This window comes from Mauremys mutica, chromosome 15, assembly GCF_020497125.1.
Source record: "Mauremys mutica isolate MM-2020 ecotype Southern chromosome 15, ASM2049712v1, whole genome shotgun sequence".
Taxonomy (NCBI): domain Eukaryota; kingdom Metazoa; phylum Chordata; order Testudines; family Geoemydidae; genus Mauremys; species Mauremys mutica.
The window spans coordinates 6,204,162-6,224,289 of record NC_059086.1 but is presented as its reverse complement, the minus strand read 5'-3'; the positions used below and the strand labels follow the sequence as shown (position 1 = coordinate 6,224,289).

Below are 20,128 nucleotides of genomic sequence, written 5' to 3'. Positions count from 1 at the left end.
GCTCCATGACTGCCCCCTTCCCATTCCCCACTTGTCAGGGACTCCCTCAGCGCCCCCATCTCCCCCTGCCATGCGCTCTGTGCCCCCCATCCTCCTCCAGGGACGGGAGGGCTGGGGGTGCAAACACATCTCTGCACCCACCATGTTTTCCACCTGCCCCCAGTGTCTCATGGGGCTGAGAGCAGGACGTGGGGGAGGGTCTGGAGCCACAGCCCAGCCTGGTCCCGTGTTCCAGCCCCCCGGGTCCCGGCCTGGGGGAGGGGCAGGAGCACGTGCGGCAGCTGCTGGGGTTGGTGGGGGATGGGACAGGCACCAGCCCTTGGGCAGGCCGTGGGGGGGGGGGGGCGCACACGGGGTGCCAGCTACTGGGGTGGGTGGGGGATGGGCAGGGCGTGGGGGGCGGGCACATGGGGTGCCAGCTGCCGGGGAACTGCCTGAGAAAGAGGATCAGGAACTACTGGGTTGGCCCTTCCTGGCCTAGATCCGGTTCCCACACTACCAAGTCTCAGCGCCAACCCTGGCTCCCCATCATCCCTCCGACCCCTTCACCCCACCCCCATTTCACCTCTCCTGCCCCCCCATGGCTGCATGGGGCAGTGGCCCCAAATCTGCCCCTCAGCTCCGGGGAGGCCCCCACCCCACACTGCTGCACTCACTTGTAGCCGATGTCGGGCCAGCGCTGGGTGTCCATGTGGTAGTTCTGGATGCCCTTGACCTCCCGGCTGCAGGAGGCCAGGGTGAAGCAGCGATTCCCTACCGTGTGGTGGATGATGACGTAGGGCAGCTGGGTCCTCAGCAGGTCCCTGCCTCTTGGGGGCCGGGCCCCCCACTGTTGGCGGGAGACGATGGTGGGGCAGCCTGTGCCATGCGGGGGAGGGGAGAAAGGGCTGGGTTAATGTGGGTGCCCCCCACCTGCCCCAGCCCACGCTGCAGGATCGGGCCCAGGGCTGGTGCTCTGAGTGGGTTGGGGCCGCGGCAATGGGGTGAGGGTGGGGGCCAGCAAAGGCCGTGCACGGCGCAGGGGGGACGTGCAGCCCCTGTGTTAAATGTGACGGGGCTGGAGAGAGGCCTGGCCGGGAGCCTGCTTACCGTGCAGCAGCACCCGCCGCCGGCAGCAAAGGGTTGAACAGGGAGCCAGGCCAGGCTGGAGGGAGGCCAAGCAAGGGCTGGGCTGGAGATGGCGGGTGAGGCTGGTGCTCTGAACTCAGCCCGGGCTCGGGAAGCTCCCGCCCAGGGTATGTGGCTCTCATTTGCATCCCCACTGCCTGTCTCCTCTGCCCTGCAGCCTTTCCGCTCTCTCTCCATCCGGGAGGCCCCTGATCTTTCTGATCTCCCACTGCTGAACCCCCTGCCCCTCTGCCAGGTCCCTTCAGAGTCGGGGTGACCAGCATGGAGTCCAGTGCCCCAGAACGTGGAAGGTCAGAACATCTGACCCTGAGAAAAGGCTCAATGGGCAAAATCAGCCTGTGGAACTCACTGCCACCAGGGCCGGCTCTAGGTTTTTTGCCGCCCCAAGCAAAAAATTTTTTAGCTACTCCCCACTTCCCCCACCCCAGCCCTGGGCTCTCTCTTCCCCCACCCCCTGCCACCCCAGCCCTGGGCTCCCCCCCCCCAAACGTGACCTCCTCGTTTACCACAGCAATCCCCGTTTACACTTGCAGTGGGGATCAAACCGTTTCTCCTATTTTTATTTCACGTTAGTATAAATCTCACACACACCCCTGTTCCCCACAACTCCATCTTTAGTGCTCCAAATGCACATGGAAGGCATAGGGACTAACCCTCAAACCTTGTACCCGGAAAGGGCTGGGGATCTAGTAAAGAGGGTTCAGGCAGCGGAGCGGGTGTGGGGGTGCTTGGGGGCTCTACCCTGGCAGAGAAGCGGGGTGTGATGTACTCGCGGAGGAGGGTGGAGGAGGAGAGGGGGTATCAGGAGGGTTGTGGGAGAAGAGGTGCAGGGGAAGGAGGAGGTGCGGGAGGTCAGGACTGGGGGAGGGCACAAGGGGAGAGGTGCGGGTGAAGGGAGAATACAAGGGGAAGGGGTGCGGCGAAGGAGCGATGGGGGGAGGTACAAGTGGAGGGGCTGCGAGCAGGAAGGGGGGTGCCAGGGCTGAGAGGGGCAGGTGCTGACACCTGCTTTCCCAGCCCCGTGCAGGCAGAGCCGAGAGGACAGACACTGACCCCCCAGGTGCCTGAGCCGCGCGAGTCCCCTGGCAGGGCAGTATCCCCCGCTGCCCCGCTCGGAGCCGGGCTCTGCCTCTCCCCGCCCAGGGCAGGCAGCGCGGCAGTTCCCTGGCAGTTCCCTGGCAGCTTGGGCTGCCCAGCCACTTGCCCTGTCAGCGCGCGAGCCGGGATCCGCGCCCCCTGCCCAGCCCGGCGGCGCCCTGCACAGCCCACCCGGGGGCCCTGGGGCGACTCGGAGCGGCAGCAGGACCCCTCCCTCCCCGGCTCCTCACACCCAGGCTGGGCTGCAGTTCAGGCTGCCCTGCCGCTGGGGAGCCAGAGCATCGTGCCCCGGAGCTGAGCCCCTCCGGGGGATGATGCTCAGGGCCGCCTGACCCGCAGTCCAGCCCGGGCGACTCAGGCTGCCCTCACGCCATCTAGCCACTGAAGCCAGAACTGCAGCGTCAGTTCCAGCTCTGCCTGAAAGCCTCCGCGGACAGGGAACATCCTGGTTCAGGGCCGGCTCCCGGCTTTTTGCACCCCAAGCAAAAAAAAGAAAAGTGGGGAGGGGGCGGGAGCGCCGCCCCTTGGAAAGTGCCGCCCCAAGCACATGGTGGTGTCTAGATCTGGCCCTGGCTGCCACTGGGCCATGATCAGGATCCAGCAATGGAGCAGAGGTTTCTATGGCGAATGAGAACAGCCAGGATCAAAGTGGGTGGGACTGGACGAGCTCCCGCCCCAGAGCTTGGGGCCAGTAACTGATGGGAACAGAAAGGAAATTCCCCTGTGGCTGGGTTATTCCACCATGGGCCACTAGGGGGTGCCTGGCAGCTCCCTCTGGAGCATCTGGCACTGGCGACTGCCAGAGCAGGGACACCGGGGTAGATGGGCCCTGCTCTGATCCAGGGGGCGGTTTCTAGGCTGCAGGGACATTCCCAGCATGAACCCTGCTAACGGGGCCTTGGTGGGATCTGGGGATCAGCTAGTGTTGTCACTGCTCCCCTCACCCCCCCGCCCCTGCTCTCCCCCTCCCCAGCCCCCTTTCCCCTGCCCTCCCCACACAGCTCAGCTCGCTGCCCCTCTGCATGCTGGGAGCTGGCACTTTCTGGCTCTTGGTTGCCCCAGGGCAGTTCGGATGGAGCTGGGCTGGCAGGGGGCACGGCCTGGGTGGGAGGTCTGAGACACTCTGGGATCGGCTCCCCACGGGCAGGGCCAGGGGCCGATGAACACTAGGAACGGGCAGGGGACGACCCAGCCCTGCCTCATGGAGGGATGGGCTGGACTGAAGCTGAGGGGCGTCTCCAGCTCTGCAGGGGCAGGTCCAGCCCCGGGCACCAGGCCAGGGGGCGGGTTAGTTGGGCGCCTCCATCAGTAATTTCCCACTCTTACGTTTCTGCCCCCTGGGTTCTCAGCTGCATCAGGGGTTCCAGCCCTGCCCCCCACCCCCGGCCCGGGGGGAGCCGAACTCACCGAGTGCCGCGGCGCAGAGCGCTGAGAGCAACACGACCCGTGTCAGCAGCAGCATCTTCCTCTCGCTCGGCCCTGTGGGGACACGCACCCGTCACAGCCGCCTGCCACCCCCAGGAAGGGGCCCTGCTGAGCTGGAGCCAAACACCCCCAGAGCCCCTGGGTAGCAGATCCCCCTGTGCTCAGGCTGCTCCATGCTCCAAGCCTGGACTGTCGTCTGAGGGCAGCATCTCAGCCCTGCCCAGACCCCCCTCTCCCCTGAGCTCCCCTGGTCCCCATGGCAGCCCCTTGAGCAGCAGCCTCGGCGCTGGCCCCAGCTGTACTAACAACACCTGCCCAGCTGGGGCTGCAGAGAGAAGAGCCGTGCTGGGGGCAGAGCTGGTCCATGGAGACCGGTGCCCTGTGGGGTGCAGAGGGGGGCTGGCATGTGCCCACCTGGATTCCTGCAGAGCCGGGAGCAGAGTGAGCTCTGGGCACCGGCACCAGCTGCTCTCTATAAGCGCCTGCCAGAGTGATGGGGTGAGGCCAGGCAGTTGGTCAATAAACTATTGTGCTGATGCTGTTTGGGAGCCCAACCACTGAGGAGGAAGGACTGGGGGGGATTTCACCGGGGCTGCGGTTGCTGAAGACCAAGCTGGGCTTGTGCAGCCGGGCTCAGGGGTCTGTAGCAGCACCAGGCCGACAGACTGCGTCCGAGTGCGAGGGAGCGATTCTGGCCTGGCAGCGTGATCCCGGGGGCAGAACCTTCATCCCATCCTGGGCAAGGCTGGGCACAGAGCACGACCCGGCCTGGAGATCTCGGGAACGCTGCACTGGGGGGGTGTCCGGCAAAGGGCTTCGGGCATCACCCGGCCAAAGCCCCAGAGTCGGGACTCTCTGGGATGTGGGTTTCCCTAGTCCTGAGTTGCTAGTGTCAGAGACAGGCCGTGTGCCTCCAGCCCTGGCTGGGGAGCCCTGGCCCGTCCTCTCCCCCGGGCTCCAGGAGAACCCCAAGGCTGGCAGCTAAGCACTGCCCCAGAGTGCTCTGCGTCACGTCCCCCTCCCGGGGCACTTCCCACCGGCCTCCCCAAGCCAGAAGGAAAAGCAAAGACCTGAACAAACCTGAGGAGACGTCTCTGACCCTGCAAATGCCCAGAGTCCTTCCCCTCAGCCGCTCAGGTAGCGCATCAGCTGGGCTGGTCCCCTGGCTCCTGCAGAGCTGCGGATCCCAGCCCTGCTCACTCCCGCTGGCACCTTTCAAGGGAGCTGCTCTCTGCTCCCTGCCAAGCTCCTCCTCCGGCCGGGCAGGCCCTGCGGGTGGGGCAGGGCAGAGCTGCCAGGAAGGGTGGCCCATCGCCTACATTGTATTTCTCAAACAAGGGGTGTTTCCTTAGCACCCCCGCCCCATCCCACTTCCCGAGATTATCATCAACCTCATCGATAAGCAGAACTCACCTACCTTCGCCAGGCGTCTTTCTTGCTGCTTTTCGCAGCACTCAGCAGCTCCCGGTCTTGTTGGACGGAGATGGAAAGATAAGGGACGTCTCTTGTAATAGGGACTGTTGGCAACCCTGCCACCAGGGCCCAGGGCAGTTCCCTGACCCCTCCCTCTCTGGGGGCAGTTTGTGCATCCACCACAGGGCCTCATCATGCCAGGCACTGCCCAGACACACAATGACCGAGATTGGGGCCCCGTCGCGCCGGGCGCTGCACAGACACACAGTGACCGAGATCAGGGCCCCGTCGGGCCGGGCGCTGCCCAGGCACACAGTGACCGAGATCGGGGCCCTGTCGTGCCGGGCGCTGCCCAGACACACAGTGACCGAGATCGGGGCCCTGTCGTGCCGGGCGCTGCCCAGACACACAGTGACTGAGATCAGGGCCCCATCATGCCAGGCGCTGCCCAGACACACAGTGACCGAGATTGGGGCCCCGTCGCGCCGGGCGCTGCACAGACACACAGTGACCGAGATCAGGGCCCTGTCGCGCCGGGTGCTGCCCAGACACACAGTGACCAAGATCAGGGCCCCGTCGGGCCGGGCGCTGCCCAGACACACAGTGACCGAGATCGGGGCCCTGTCGGGCCGGGCGCTGCCCAGACACACAGTGACCGAGATCGGGGTCCTGTCGGGCCGGGCGCTGCCCAGACACACAGTGACCGAGATCGGGGCCCCGTCGGGCCGGGCGCTGCCCAGACACACAGTGACCGAGATCGGGGCCCCGTCGGGCCGGGCGCTGCCCAGACACACAGCGACCGAGATCGGGGCCCCGTCGGGCCGGGCGCTGCCCAGACACACAGTGACCGAGATCGGGGCCCCGTTGGGCCGGGCGCTGCCCAGACACACAGTGACCGAGATCGGGGCCCCGTCGGGCCGGGCGCTGCCGAGACACACAGTGACCGAGATCGGGGTCCTGTTGTGCTGGGGTGCAGGAGAGGGTGTGGGGTGCGGGCTCTGGGAGGGATTATGGGTGCAGGAGGGAGCTCAGGGCAGGTGCAAGGGTCTGGGGTGTGGACTCCCCAAGGGAGTTTTGGTGCAGGAGGGAGCTCAGGGCAGGGGTTTGTGGCATCGGGCGGTTCGGGGTGCGGGCTCTGGCTGGCGCTTACCTCAGGTGGCACCCGGGAAGCTGCCGACATTTCCCTCTGTCTCCTAAGCGGAGGTGTGGCCAGGCGGCTCTACGCACTGCTGCTGCCTGCAGGTGCCGTCCCCCTGCAGTTCCCAGCCAATGGGAGATGTGGAGCCGGAGCTGGGGGTCGGGGGAGTAGCACACCAAGCTCCCGTGACCACCCCTAAGCCTAGGAGCCAGAGAGAGATGCCAGCAGCTTCCTGGGAGCCTCATGGAGCTGGGCAGGCAACCGAAATTTTAACGGCCTGGTCAGCACTGCTGACCGGAGCGGCCAAGGTCCCTTGTCAACCCGGCATTGCTGTCAGAAATCGAACACCTGGCAACCCTTGCGCCAGGTGCTGTTATTCTCATGGCACAGCATGGGGGGCTGTAGCCGCCCCAGGCTAGGAGATGGCCGGAGCTCCGTGTAGCTGAGGAAGGGACAATGACGGTGTCACCGCTCAGGAAAACTGCACCGGTCCTGCCCCTCCGTGGGCCAGCCAGGGCACTAGAGTTGGCAGTTTTGATGGGATGTATTCCTGGAGATTTCATCGCGTGACATAATCTTTAATTAAAGAGTCATCTTTAATTCTTGGAGATTCCAGGCCAATTCTGGAGGGCAAAACTAAAGGGCCCCCGCCCTGGGCTCCTGGCGTGTCAGCCGCCACCTCTCGTGGGAGGGGACCCGCCTCACTCTTGCTCCTGCCAGGTGCTCCAGGCTGCCCCGTTTCCTGCTTGCACTGTGGTATCCCCAGCAAGTCAGACTGGCCGAGCCGGCTGCTTTCTCGCCCCCTCAGAGGTTACAAGCCCCGTGAGCCCCACAGCTCTGGCCCCGCCCAGCTCCCCCCAAGCAGCCCCTTGGTGCGTACGGTGCCAGCACTGCAGAGAACACACGTTAAACCAATCAATGAACCCACCCGCCTGCTAATGGGCTTTCCGGGATCCCCCTTCTCCTGGTCTGCTGTTCGATGGGCCTTTCCCTCATCCAGTCCCGTGCAGCCTGGAGCTAACTGAGGGGTCCGATTCCCCCATCTGCTTTCAGAGCCCTAATAGCACCCCCGAAAGCACAGAAGAGGGGTTACCTGGCACCCAACCCTTCTCGGGGCTGCCAGAGATCTGGGCTGTTGCAGAGCGAAGGATTCTGCACTGGCAACATCAACCCACATTTCACTCCTGGGGGGCGTTTGATGGGGCATCGCAAAGTGGGGTTAACAACACTCTCCGCAGTGCCAGGATCTCTGCATCCTGTGTGCATCTCCCCTGAACTCCCACCTGCCGCTCCCCCTGGGAGCCGATGGACAGTTTACAATCTTAATAGGCAAGACAGATTATTACCCTTCTTTTACCAACGCACACCCGAGACACCTGAGACATGGGGGAGATTAAGTTACTCAAACAAGGAGTACATTTCAGAGCCAGGCAATTGACCCCAGCGCTCCTGAGCTAGGTGGATTGATACAAATGAATGTGATTTAAATCAACAATTTTATTCATGGGTTAAATCATCTGGGAGAAAACCCTGGTTTGAATCACTGATTTTAAACTTGTTTTGCATTAGTATCTTTGAGCTATTTTCCTAAAAAGAAAAAGGAGGGGGGTTATTTTCATTGCTTTTAACCATTAAAATGTTGATTTGCAACTAGCTATAGCCTTTACATTGCCTTTTGTCATAACCAGGGGGACAGGTTATCTCTATATCTATGCATTTATTCAAGCAATTATATAGCTGGATAAACATTTATTCAGATTCTTAATTTTTTTACATTATGGCAAATGACACATTTCTTATTGACTAGATGCTTTTTTTTTTACAAGCTGCGTTTGGATGCAAATCGGAATTCAATTATAAATGCACAAAAAACTGCATCTTAAAATTGTTTTCCATTAGCGAAATAAAACGTCATTAAGTGTGCTGGTTACACACACACACAAACAGTAACTTTGTCAAAACATGTTTTGCATTTTAAATTAACTGACTTGCTGAACGCAGGAAGGCGTAGCTGTAGTTAATGAATTGTACTCATTGTTTCTGGTCCCCAGGTCCTTCAAGATTTTAAGACTAGTAGCTGTCACCCTCTCTCACCTAGTTTATATTCACACGTTTGTAAGGCGGGTCTGAATGACCTCGCCCCTGACATCTAGAGATGGGCGGGCAGAAAAGTCTTCGGGAACCGCCCTTGCTTGCTCTGCCTAGGTGCGCAGCACGATGGAGCTGCTTTGCCCAAATGGTCACTGTTGGCCGGCATTGGATTGCAAGTCACTTTGGTATTGGGTGCAGGGGTGATGAAAGGGGGTGTCCTTGTTGTGTGAAAGGGGAGGGTGGCAGGGCTGTGCTTGGCCTGCATCACCCCCAACAAAACTGCACTTGCTAAGCAGAGGGTAGGTGTGATGGGCTCCCCGGGGTGCAACCTGGAAGTGTGGCCTCGGTGCCCCCTTAACTCTCCAGCCTGGGCTCTTTCTCACAATGCTTTGCTAATGACAAGCAGCAAACCCCTCCAGGGGCTGTGATCACTCAGCCAACAGCATACAGAGATACACCCAGCTAAATTGCATGAATGCTCCCAGAGCCATGCATGAACTATACAGAAGGAGACACCAGCAAAGCCCCACAACCTTGCACCCCAGAAATGTACCATCTTACACAGCTCACGGCCATCTCTTGAACAACACAAGCTCATTAATTAGTTTGCCACTTCGTCAAAGGACAGCGGCCATGCACCTGCCTTTGTAATCTGAGTGCAGATTCCCCAACCACGTTAGACAAACTCACTGGTAAGAATAAAACATTAACATAAGTTTATTAACTACAGAAAGAGAGATTTTAAGTGTTTGTAAGTGGGAGGCATAAAGGTCAGAGATAGTTACCTAAGAAAATAGAAAGTAAACACACATTCTAAATCTTACACTTTCAGACTAAGCAACATTTGAATCAAGCAGCTTTTTTCAATGCCGGCAGGTTACAGTTCTTGATACACAGGCTGAATTTCCTTCTCCACCTGGGACCAGCCTCCCCAGTTCAAAGTCTTTGTTCTTGTTGCCTTCAGCATAGGCGGGGGAGGAGAGAGGTGGTCTCACGGTGCCGCTGTCCCTTATTCTAGACTCTCAATCCATGTCCCAGGGACAGCATTGGCCCAGGCATGTTCTGATGGGCCTTGCTAAGTCACACAGTTGAGCCTCTTCCACTCTGGGTCGTCGTCGGCAATTCGGCGGCAGGGGTTCCTTCCGCTCCAGGACCCGCCGTCGAAGTGCCCCGAAGACCCGCGGTGGGGGGTCTTTCCGGCACTTCGGCTGCGGGTCCCGGGGTGCGTCGTCGTCGGCAATTCGGCAGCAGGGCCCCCCCCCCACCGCCGAAGACCCCAGACCCCCTGGGCGGCCCTGATGGTACCTTCCAAGGCTTGCGTTGTGTGAAATATCCCATTGTACAGCAATGGTGCTACTCTGAGGGGCCGTGTGTCACAGTGGACATGGCAGATCCCAGCGAAGGAGAAGGCAGGAGGGGGCAGGTGCTTTGAGTGGGTGCTGTGGGCTTTGCCTAGGAGCTCCGGACACCATTTGGTCCTTGGTCTCTCTGCTGTTTAAAGACGGCGCTGACGGGCTCAGTCGAGCGGTTTTTGTCTGGCCATTACACGCCGCAGCTGCAATCAGGGTGACGGATTCTTCCCAAAAGTGTGGGGGGGGCCACGAGTCCCCACCCTTTCCCTGCCCCCACCTCTGCCCCTCCTCTCCCACCCGAGGTCCCATCCCTTGGCCAAGCCGGAAGCCGGAGTGGGGGGGGGGCCTGAGAGCAGCCCCTGGCCTGTGTCCCCACCCCCCGGTTCCTCCAGCCAGGGCGGGTGGAGGGTCTGCGGCTCCCCACACCTGCCCGCGTGGCTCTTACTCCGACCCGGCTCCAGCTTCTGGCCCGGGGGGGGAGGGGGCGGGGGCCTTGGGAGCTAAAGAGCAGCAGCTGGGCCATGATAAGAGCCGCTCGGGCAGCTGTGGGGAGCCGTGGACCCACCACCAGCCCTGGGCGGGGGAACCGGGGGGGGGGCGGGGATACAGGCTGGGGGCTGCTCTTGGCCCCTCCTCCCCCCGGGCAGGTGGAGGGTCCGCACCGCAGCTCCCCACAGCTTCCTGGGATCCCCAGGCTGCTCTGACCCAGGCCAGGCTCCAGCGTCTGGCCTGGCCAGGGGGCAGGGCCCCGGGGGAAGAGAAGGGGCCTGGGACGAAAAGTGGGAGGGCCACGGCCCCCGGACCCCCCCTGCTCCAGCACCCCTGGCTGCAATCCTTACACAAGAACAGAACATAAGAACGGCCGTACCGGGTCAGACCAAAGGTCCATCCAGCCCAGTATCTGTCTACCGACCGTGGCCAATGCCAGGTGCCCCAGAGGGAGTGAACCTAACAGGCATTGATCAAGTGATCTCTCTCCTGCCATCCATCTCCACCCTCTGACAAACAGAGGCCAGGGACACCATTCCTTACCCAGCCTGGCTAATAGCCATTTATGGACTTAGCCACCATGAATTTATCCAGTTCTCTTTTAAACCCTGTTACAGTCCTAGCCTTCACAACCTCCTCAGGCAAGGAGTTCCACAAGTTGACTGTGCGCTGCGTGAAGAAAAACTTCCTTTTATTTGTTTTAAACCTGCTGCCTATTAATTTCATTTGGTGGCCCCTAGTTCTTGTATTATGGGAATAAGTAAATAACTTTCTCCAAATCACTTGTGATTTTATATACCTCTATCATATCCCCCCTTAGTCTCCTCTTTTCTAAGCTGAAGAGTCGTAGCCTCTTTAATCTTTCCTCATATGGGACCCTCTCCAAACCCCTAATCATTTTAGTTGCCCTTTTCTAGTGCTAGAATATCTTTTTTGAGGTGAGGCGACCACATCTGTACACAGTATTCGAGGTGTGGGCATCCCAGGGATTTATATAAGGGCAATAATATATTCTCAGTCTTATTCTCTATCCCCTTTTTAATGATTCCTAACATCCTGTTTGCTTTTTTGACCCTCTGCACACTGCGTGGACATCTTCAGAAGACTGTCCACGATGACTCCAAGATCTTTTTCCTGACTCATTGTAGCTAAGTTAGCCCCCATCGTATTGTATGTATAGTTGGGGTTATCCTTGATAACCAGGTCTAAGTGTCCAAGCATTAGATTCGCTGTGGGGCTGCCCGGCCTGCACCCGCGTGAAGTTCCCCAACGAGCTGCTGAAATCACGGGGAGCCGGGGGAGTCGGTGCAGCAGGGAGGCTGGTGGCAGCAGAAAAAGCAACAGCCCATTGGCCAAGTGGACCACAACGCAGCGCCCGATGCCTTCTCCCAACCCCCGGGGACGGGGGCAGGGGAACTCATGGAACACAGCTCTGAACTCTGTGTCTTTGCTGAGCAAGGACCCAACGGCTGGGAGTGGGGCGCGGTGGAGGGAGAGGGGAGTGAGGTGTTAATGGGACGTTCGCACCACGAGGTGAGACACTGAGGCAAAGGACACACGACCCAACATGCTCTGGGGTGAGTGCTTTGCTCCCGGGCATATGCTTGAGAATCCTGCTTGTGGCATTTCCCCAAATGAATGCCGGGTTCCTTTCCCCTTTTCCTACCTAGACTCGGTGCTTGCGAGAGGGGAAGCGTTGCCTCTCCGAGGCACCCCGGTGTGGTGTGTCATTTTTCCAGCTCTGTGTTGGGTTGTTAAGAGGAACGCCTAGATCTCGAACCCGGTTCTTGTTGCTGTCGACTCCACCTGGCAGAAGGGTTCCACGCTGGAAGAGAGAAACAAGCTTTCCTACGTGCTCTGCTCCCAACCAGCATCTTCATTTCGACTGAGTGAGTCATTGAACTGAACTAGCTGAATACGCTGGAATGAGAAACACATTCTCTCTAAACGGAGCCTTCCACAACCTCTGGCTACGGGCAGTGATGAGCTACCAAAATTTTAACAACCGGTTCCCTATAAAAAGTTCTGATTTAAGGGGGGGAAGTGGGGAAGGGGCCGGGGCAGGCGGAGACATACTTGTGTGGCCGGGGGCCCCTGCAGGGCCTGGGGAAAATTGCCCCACTTGCCCCCCCAGCAGCCCTAGAGCTTGCAGCCCCCTCCCCCCTTACCTTGCTGGCAGCTCAAAGCAACTCCGGAGCTCAGCTGAGCTGCCCAGCTGGTGCCGGCGGCTGGCCACGCTGCAGCTGGGGGGGAAGCGGGGGAAGGGCCAGGGGAGCCTCAGCCTCCCCAGCTGGGAATCCTGGGAGCAACAGGATGGTCCGGCCCCCAGACCAGAGTTCTGGCCCTTTAACAACCGGTTCTCCATAGAGGTCTAATTTTAGCAACCGGTTCTTGGGAACCTGTGGGAACCTGCTCCAGCTCACCACTGGCTACGGGTGCTTAGACAGCAATTTCCCCCAGGTCACTGGCTTGAATGTCTGTAAAACGTCATCAGCAAACCCGTCCGGCCTGACTAGTATTCTTTTAAAATTTCATTTCAGTGATTTTAATAATGATCATCAGTTAAGCCTTAGCAGGTGTCATCATTTCAAATTTACATTCAGACGGGTTTAGTTTTTAGAAGAAAAATGTCTTTAATTTATATTACAAGAATCCGATGTAAATAAAAAAGCGGACTGAATAAATACATAAATAAATAAAAATCAGGGTTTTAAATCATTAGTTTTTCTCCACCCTGCTGCTGAGTCCTAACTTACCCGTCCCCAGAACAACTTTCCTTTATGTTCCTCGAGCTGAGATTCTCAGAATCCCCCTCCTCCCGGAGCTGAGGCTTTCAGAAAGACGCCCAAATTGGGGAGATTTGTGAAAAAATCCCGAGAATTGGCCACACCAGAAGGCTCCTGATTTTTCCCATTTAAAAAAAACCCTCTAGTTCTTGATTTTTCAACTTTAGATTTTTCAACTTTTCAAACAACAAAAAAATGACCCTGTCAACATTATTTTTCATTTTCCAGGTTGGAGGGGTGTGGTTTGCACTGTCAATTTGGAATGGTCTTCTTGGTCACACAGGGACAAAATGTTTTCCAGAGAGCTGCAGGCTAGACTTTCAGATGCTCAACACCCAGCAGGCAAGCAGTATAGCAACGGGGGGCAGGTTTTTTCCCCCCAAATAAAAAATAAATAGATAATTTTTGAGACGCTGACTGAGTCTAATTGTGTGGACTACAGACTTTATCAGCCATAACCAGGGGCGGCTCCAGCCATTTCGCCGCCCCAAGCACGGCGGCACGCCGCTGGGGGTGCTCTGCTGGCCGCCGGTCCCGCAGCTCCTGTGCACCTCCCACAGACATGCCTGCGGGTGCCGGTGGACCTCCCGCAGGCGTGCCTGAGGAAGGTCCACCGGAGTCGCCTGGCGCCCTCCCGGCGACCGGCAGAGCGCCCCCCGCGGCATGCCGCCCCAAGCACATGCTTGGCGTGCTGGGGTCTGGAGCCGCCCCTGGCCATAACTGACCAGGTGAACATAGAACCAACGTTTTTTCAGGACAAATGCTGATAGATTGGCAGGATCAAAGTTAGTTTTGCATTCCCATTGTGTGGTGTATACGTGTGATAAAATTTCAAGCTATCATTTTAAATTCTCAGGTGGTTCCTGGTTCTGCTGGCAGGCTAAAGGACTATGTAGGGCAGCGTGCAATCTGATTCAGACTGCAGAGAGCCAGCTTAGAGTTAGGTGGGGTGAGTTGGGCCTCTCTTCATCAGGGAACAGCCTGCTTTGTCTCCTCTGTTTTGGGTTCCTGATTGTCAGGGTTCTGGGTTTTAGGAAATAAAGTCATTATGTTGCAACTTTCCAGCAAGAGCACTGCATGGTTTTTTCTAACTTTTCTGGGCTCAGGGGCGGCTCCAGGGACCAGCGCACCGAGCCTGGGGTGGAAAGCCGTGGTGGGTGGCCTGCCAGTCGCCATGAGGGCAGCAGCCAGGCTGCCCTCGGCAGCATGCCTGAGGGAGGTCCGCCGGTAACGCAGATTCGGCGGCATGTCTGTGGGAGGTCTGCCAGTCCTGCGGCTTCGGTGGCAATTCGGCAGAGGGTACGCCAAAGGCGCGGCACCGGCGGACCTCCTGCAGACATGCCGCCGAATCTGCGTTACCAGCGGACCTCCCGCAGGTATGCCGCCGAAAGCTGCCTGACTGCTGTGCTTGGGGCGGCAAAATACATAGAGCCGCCCCTGTCTGGGCATATGCCATGATCTGGAGGTCATAGTAGACCACAAGCTAATATGGATAGTTCAGTGGTTTGCGTGTTGGCCTGTTAACCCCAGGTTGTGAGCTCAATCCTTGAGGGGGCCATTTAGGGAACTGGGGTAAACAATCTACTCTCTGGGGGTTTGTCCTGTTTTAAGCCGGGGGTTGGACTAAATGATCTCTTGAGGTCACTTCCAACCCTGATATTCTATGATCCTATGAGTCAATGGTGTAGCACTGTTGCAAAAAAGGTGAACATCATTCTGGGATGTATTAATGGGAGTGCTGTAAGGAAGACACAAGAAGTAATTCTTCCCCTCTACTCCGCTGATTCGGCCTCAACTGGAGGATTGTGTCCAGTTCTGGGTGCCACATTTCAGGAAGGATGTAGACAAATTGGAGAAAGTCCAGAGAAGAGCAACAAAAATGATTAAAGGTCTAGAAAAACATGAAGATTGAAAAAATTGGGTTTATTTAGTGTGGAAAAGAGAAGACAGAGAGGGGACATGATAACAGCTTTCAAGTACATAAAAGATTGTTACAAGGAGGAGGGAGAAAAATTGTTCTTGTTAACTTCTGAGGATAGGACAAGAAGCAATGGGCTTATTTGCAGTAAGGGAGGTTTAGGTTGGACATTAGGAAAAACTTCCTAAGTGTCGGGGTGGTTAAACACCGGAATAAATTGCCTAGGGAGGTTGTGAAATCTCCATCATTGGGGATTTTTAAGAGCAGGTTGGACAAACACCCGTCAGGGATGGTCTAATACTTAGTCCTGCCATGAGTGGAGGGAACTGGACTAGATGACATCTCGAGGTCCCTTCCAGTCCTATGAGTCTATAACTCACGGGTTAGGGTTTAACAATTGTCCTCCAATGCAAGGGCTTCTTGGGGGGAGGAAATTCAAAAGGGGCACTGCTGATATCAGCTTTCTTAGGCATTGTACGGGGGAAGATACTAACAAGATGGGGCTTTTACTGCGGCTTGACGGGCTGCAGCTGATCGATTCCAAAATGTCAGGGGACGTTCTTGTCATCAAGGGGTGGCACCCAACGGATTCTGGCGAAAACCCGAAGTTTGATTTTCACTCAGGCCAGCTCTACACTCAAAAGTTCGGTCGACCCAGCGGATTTTTCACATCCCCGAGCGACGTAATTACGCCGACCCAGCTCCTGGAGTAGATGGCACCATCGACCTAGCTAGCGCCTCTCGGGGAGATGGACTAAGTGCGGCAAATGATGTGCCACAGTGGCGCAGCTGTAGCATTTTAACGGCAGATGTAGCCTGTGATTGGCCACCCTGAGTCCTGCAGGTGAAAGAATCGGCCCAGCATCCCCCGCTGCCTACACATATCACAGGCAGCAGCTCAATATCCTGCTCTCTCAGGGGGTGGATGCTACCGCCACCCTAGGTGGGGCCCTGTGTAATTCACAGTTTCACAAAAGTGTGAAAAGGCCCCCCGAGCGATGTGACCGCTTCAATATTTTGCTTTTTAAAGGAAAACATCCCGGACAAAGTCTTTAATACAAAAAATAATCGCCGTCGTAGCTAGTCAATTTCAAGGACCTTACTTGTAACAGTCCTTCTGTCCTCGAGACTGGCTCCATTTAGTTGTAAAAATCCATTCCCTGCAATCTCTGCGAAATTCAACAGCCTGCCGGTTACGTGGCCATGAATTTTCTAACAATCACCGAATCAATCATGAGTTCCCAGAGCTCAGTCCATAAATAACAACGAACGTAAACATTTATTGCAGCCCCTGGGAGGGAGGGCAGAACGATTGTCCCTAGTGTACAGCAGGGAAACTGAGGTACAGACAGACTAAGTGACTTGGCCAGCGTCACCCAGTGCAGCTGTAGCAGAGCAGAGGTTTGAGCCTACCCTTCCTGAGTGTCCAGCTAGCCCCCTCACCACCTGGCCACACTGCTAGCTAGTGGCCGCTTGTGATGTGCTGTGACGTATTTCACTCTGTTCCCCATTCCCACATATCTATGGGGCGTCACCATGCCGGAGCGCCGGAACCTCCCTAGAAGTGGGAGGGGCCACCAGGGCGCAAACCGTGACCCCGCCCCCTGTTCTGCCCCTTCCCTCCTAGGCTCCACCCTTGCTTCGCCTCTTCCCCCGAGGCTCCTCCTTCACCCCGCCCCTTCCCCTAAAGCCCCGCCCTCACTCCGCCCCTTCCCCTGAGGCCCCGCCCTCACCCCGCCCCTTCTCCCAAGGCCACACCCCCGCCTGCTCCTCTCGGCCCCTTCCTCCCCATTGCTCACCCTTGAGGCAGGTAGAGGCTGGCGTGTGTGGAAGGGGAATATGCACGTGTGGTCATTGCACCCGTCTCGGCTATGGCGGCTGGGATTTACGCCCGACAAGGACCTCCCCTTCTGCTCCCCAGGCCTCAGCTGTACCCCTCTTTTTGTGCCCATGTAGGTGGTAGCTGCTTGGGCCCGGGGGGTTCCTTGCACAGTGGATCTGGAGCACGATGGGACCCACATCTCTCCACGCTGCCGCAGTTGGAATAATAATTCCCCACGTGCGCTGCTCAGCCAGAGCCCTCCGCCCTGCCAGCGGAGATTCAGGCCTGGAGAACGAAGCCTCAGCAGCACGATGAGCCGAAGACAGGCCTGAGACAGCTGAGCGGTGACGATCGAGCGCCGGAGTGGTGCCATTACACCTAATTTCCCATTGAACGACGAACGTGTCCCCTCGAGCGGCTTTTCTGCCTGTCGCCCGCCCCCGCCTCCGCCGCTTGCCGAGCGCAACAATTAACATTTAAACCTGCCTGTCTGTCTCGGGATAATCAACCCATCGCAGCTGCCGCAGCACCAGGGCCCTTGGCCGGGCTGGGCGAAGAGCAATTTCAATCATCGTTCCTCCTCCAAGGGCCCTTCGCCATCATTACCGATGGCATTTTTAATGATATCTTTAAAGGATTTTGCTAAAAGAGCCATTTGGGGGGGAGGTGTGTGTGTGTGTGGGGGGGGATTGCGACCGCAGTGTGTGCCTCTTGAAAAAGTTTTGCAGCATTGCATGCTGGGAATTCTGCCAACTCCGAACTCCACCTTGTGGAATTCAGCTGCGGGTTGGCGGTGTCCCAGGACCAACCGAATCGAACGGATCTGATTGGCTTTTAGAGTGTGGATCAAGGCGTCGCTTTAAGTAAAGCTTATTTTAAAAGTCACAGTGGCTGCCTGTGCTACCTTCCATCCCATCAGCCCCTGGGCTTAATGAGTCGAAACCACAGGGCTTGCGCTCAAGTTACTCCAGTTTAGATCCCGGGTTTCCAGCAGCTCAAAGTGCCGGGCACGGGCTGATCCCAGGTTCTTATTTAGCTCATTCCTAAATCCAGCCCAGGTGAGCAAGAAAAACCGGAAGAAAACCCACCTCTATAGCCTAGGGCTTTGCAAAAAGAGGATAACGGGGCATATTGTACCAAGAAGAGATGGGAATAAATCCTGCAACGGCCCAGACAGACAGCATCACCTGCAACACAGAGCCCCCTGCTGGCTGAAGCATCGGGGTCATCACTGTCTCAGAGAAGAGAGCGCCCCCTACTGACACCCCACCCTGCCCTCTGCACCACAATGCCCCTTAGCATCACGCTGAGACATTCAGGTCAGCCTTGAGTCTGACGGGAGAGGGCCCCTACTCAGCCACTCACAGCACCCCCCAGTGCTGCACTGGGGTCAGCACTGTCTCAAAAGGAAGATCGCTCCCCGGAGCACAGCGCCCCCTAGCAGCACATACTTCCAGCTCTTCTGGAATCAGACAAGTTTTTCACTCCTTTGCACGTCGCTCGGAGGGCCGTTCGCTTTGGCACAGCTCACAGCAGGTTTGGAGTCTCCTTGAAGGTGTGAATTTAATTCTTTCCACTGCACAGGGGAGCTGGAGAGACACAAGTGCCGTGTAGCGAACGTAAACAGTGCCAACGAGCTAACCAGCCTGGCTCTGTATCACTAATGGCAAAATCACTCATCGTGCTAGTGCCCCACTGACGCGTGTGAGGCCCTTCTCCATGCTGGTTTTCACGATCACCTCGCTTCTTCTCAGCACTCTCCGTCCAGTGAAATTAACCACACGGCTCTTCCCTGCGCGAGCGCCATTCCCCTCAGAGCTCCCAGCGTGTCTCTAATTGCCCAGGCCACCGTTCTGGACACGGTGTCTATCGCTGCAATGAACTGAGTCCCAGATTCCGAGTCCCAAAGGGCCCATTGTGATCATCCGGTCTGCCCTCCTGGAGAACCCGGCCAGAGACCTGCTCCAAAGTCGTTCCTGGGTGTGGCAGGGCAACGACTCAGCGGCACGGCGCCTCCTGCTGGTCGTCCAGGGAATTAGCTTTTCCAGCCTTTGGAGCACCCTCTGCAGCTGGTGTCTCGCCTGCCGCTGGCCCCGTGTCCCTCCTGGACCCCGGTGCCCCTTTATCTTGGGGTGCTGCCCCCTGGCAGTACCCCGACAGATCTGGGTCTCCCCTCCCGGGGGAACCCCCAACCCTCTAGCCCCACCTCGCTTCAGTCTATGGCTCCTGCCAGTCGTCATCTAGCCCCCGCCCACTGGGGCAGACTGCAGTGTACAAGCCGTTCATCATTGGCAAAGGGGGGGGGGGGTTTGGACCCGCTGCCTTTGCCTAACCCCTGGGCTGCAGCCTCTGCAGCCCTAGTACCTGGTTTGGCCTTGCATGGGGCCTGAAGCCTGGGGAGTTGCCAGGCAGGAGCTCCCCAGCTCCTCTCGTCTTTCCCCAGCCCTGCTCTGTTGCCTGCACCCTGAGCTCCCAGGCAGCCAGGTCCTTCTCCCTCTGAAGCTGGAGGGGAGTGTGTCTAGCGCCTGGCTCAGAGCCCTGTTATCAGGGCCAGCTGAGGTCTGATTGGGGCATGGCTGTTTCCCCAGTCAGCCCAGCCCCAGCCCTTTCCAGACCAGGGAGCGGGTGGCCACCCCGCTACCCTAGGGCAGAGCTGTTCGAACAACTTCCCGTCCGGACTGCAAAATCGCCAGTGCTGGAGAAGCCCCCCAACGCTTGGGCAGTTGTTCCGACGGTTAATGATGCTCACACCACAAAAGTGACCCCTTATGTCCAGCCTGAATTTGTCCAGCTTCAGCTCCCCGCCGTGGGCTCGTGTTCGACCCGTCTCTGCTCGCCAGAAGAGCCCTTTGTGGAATAGTTGCGCTCCAGGTCGGTAGTGATAGACTGGGATCGAGTCAGCCCTTCACCGTCTCTGTGTTCAGCTGACTAGAGTGAGCCCTTTGAGTCTCTCGCTACACGGCAGCTTTTCGAAGCCTTTGATCATCCTCATGGCTCTTCTCTGACCCCTCTGCAATTTACCAACATCCTCCTTGAACTGTGGGCACCAGAGCTGGACACGGGATCCCAGCAGCGGTCGCACCAGGGCCAGATACAGAGTCAAATCACCTCTCAGCTCTACTCCAGATCCCCCCGTTAATGCACTGCAGGCATCGGATCGCATTAGTGCTTTTGGCCAGAGCGTCACACTGGGGGCTCACGTTGAGCTGATTATCCATCATTTTCGGAGTCCCTGCTTCCCAGGATAGAGCCCCCAACCATCTCTGCTCCTGCGGATAGACCCTAACATGCTGCTGTACGGAAACGCAGCATGTTTGCTTGCACCCAGGTCACCAAGTGACTCAGATCTCTCTGCATCACTGACTTGTGCCCTTCGGTATTTATCACTCCCCGGTTTTTGTGTCATCTGCAAACCTTATCCGTGTGAAATGGAGCAGGGCTAGCGACCGATCCCTGGGGGACCCCGCA

General features: G+C 57.8%; 1 protein-coding gene across 1 annotated transcript in view; it reads right to left on the bottom strand.

Annotated features, from left to right (window-relative positions):
- LOC123350505 overlaps nt 1-19,881 on the bottom strand; it is a 40,246-nt gene extending 20,365 nt beyond the window's left edge. Inside the window, exons 1-3 of the mRNA XM_044989117.1 lie at nt 19,782-19,881; nt 3,634-3,705; nt 657-858 (exon numbers count right to left, since the gene is read on the bottom strand). Of these exons, the coding sequence (XP_044845052.1) occupies nt 657-858; nt 3,634-3,705; nt 19,782-19,881 (374 nt within the window). The remainder of the gene's footprint in view (nt 1-656; nt 859-3,633; nt 3,706-19,781) is intronic.
- Nucleotides 19,882-20,128: the final 247 nt, after the last annotated feature.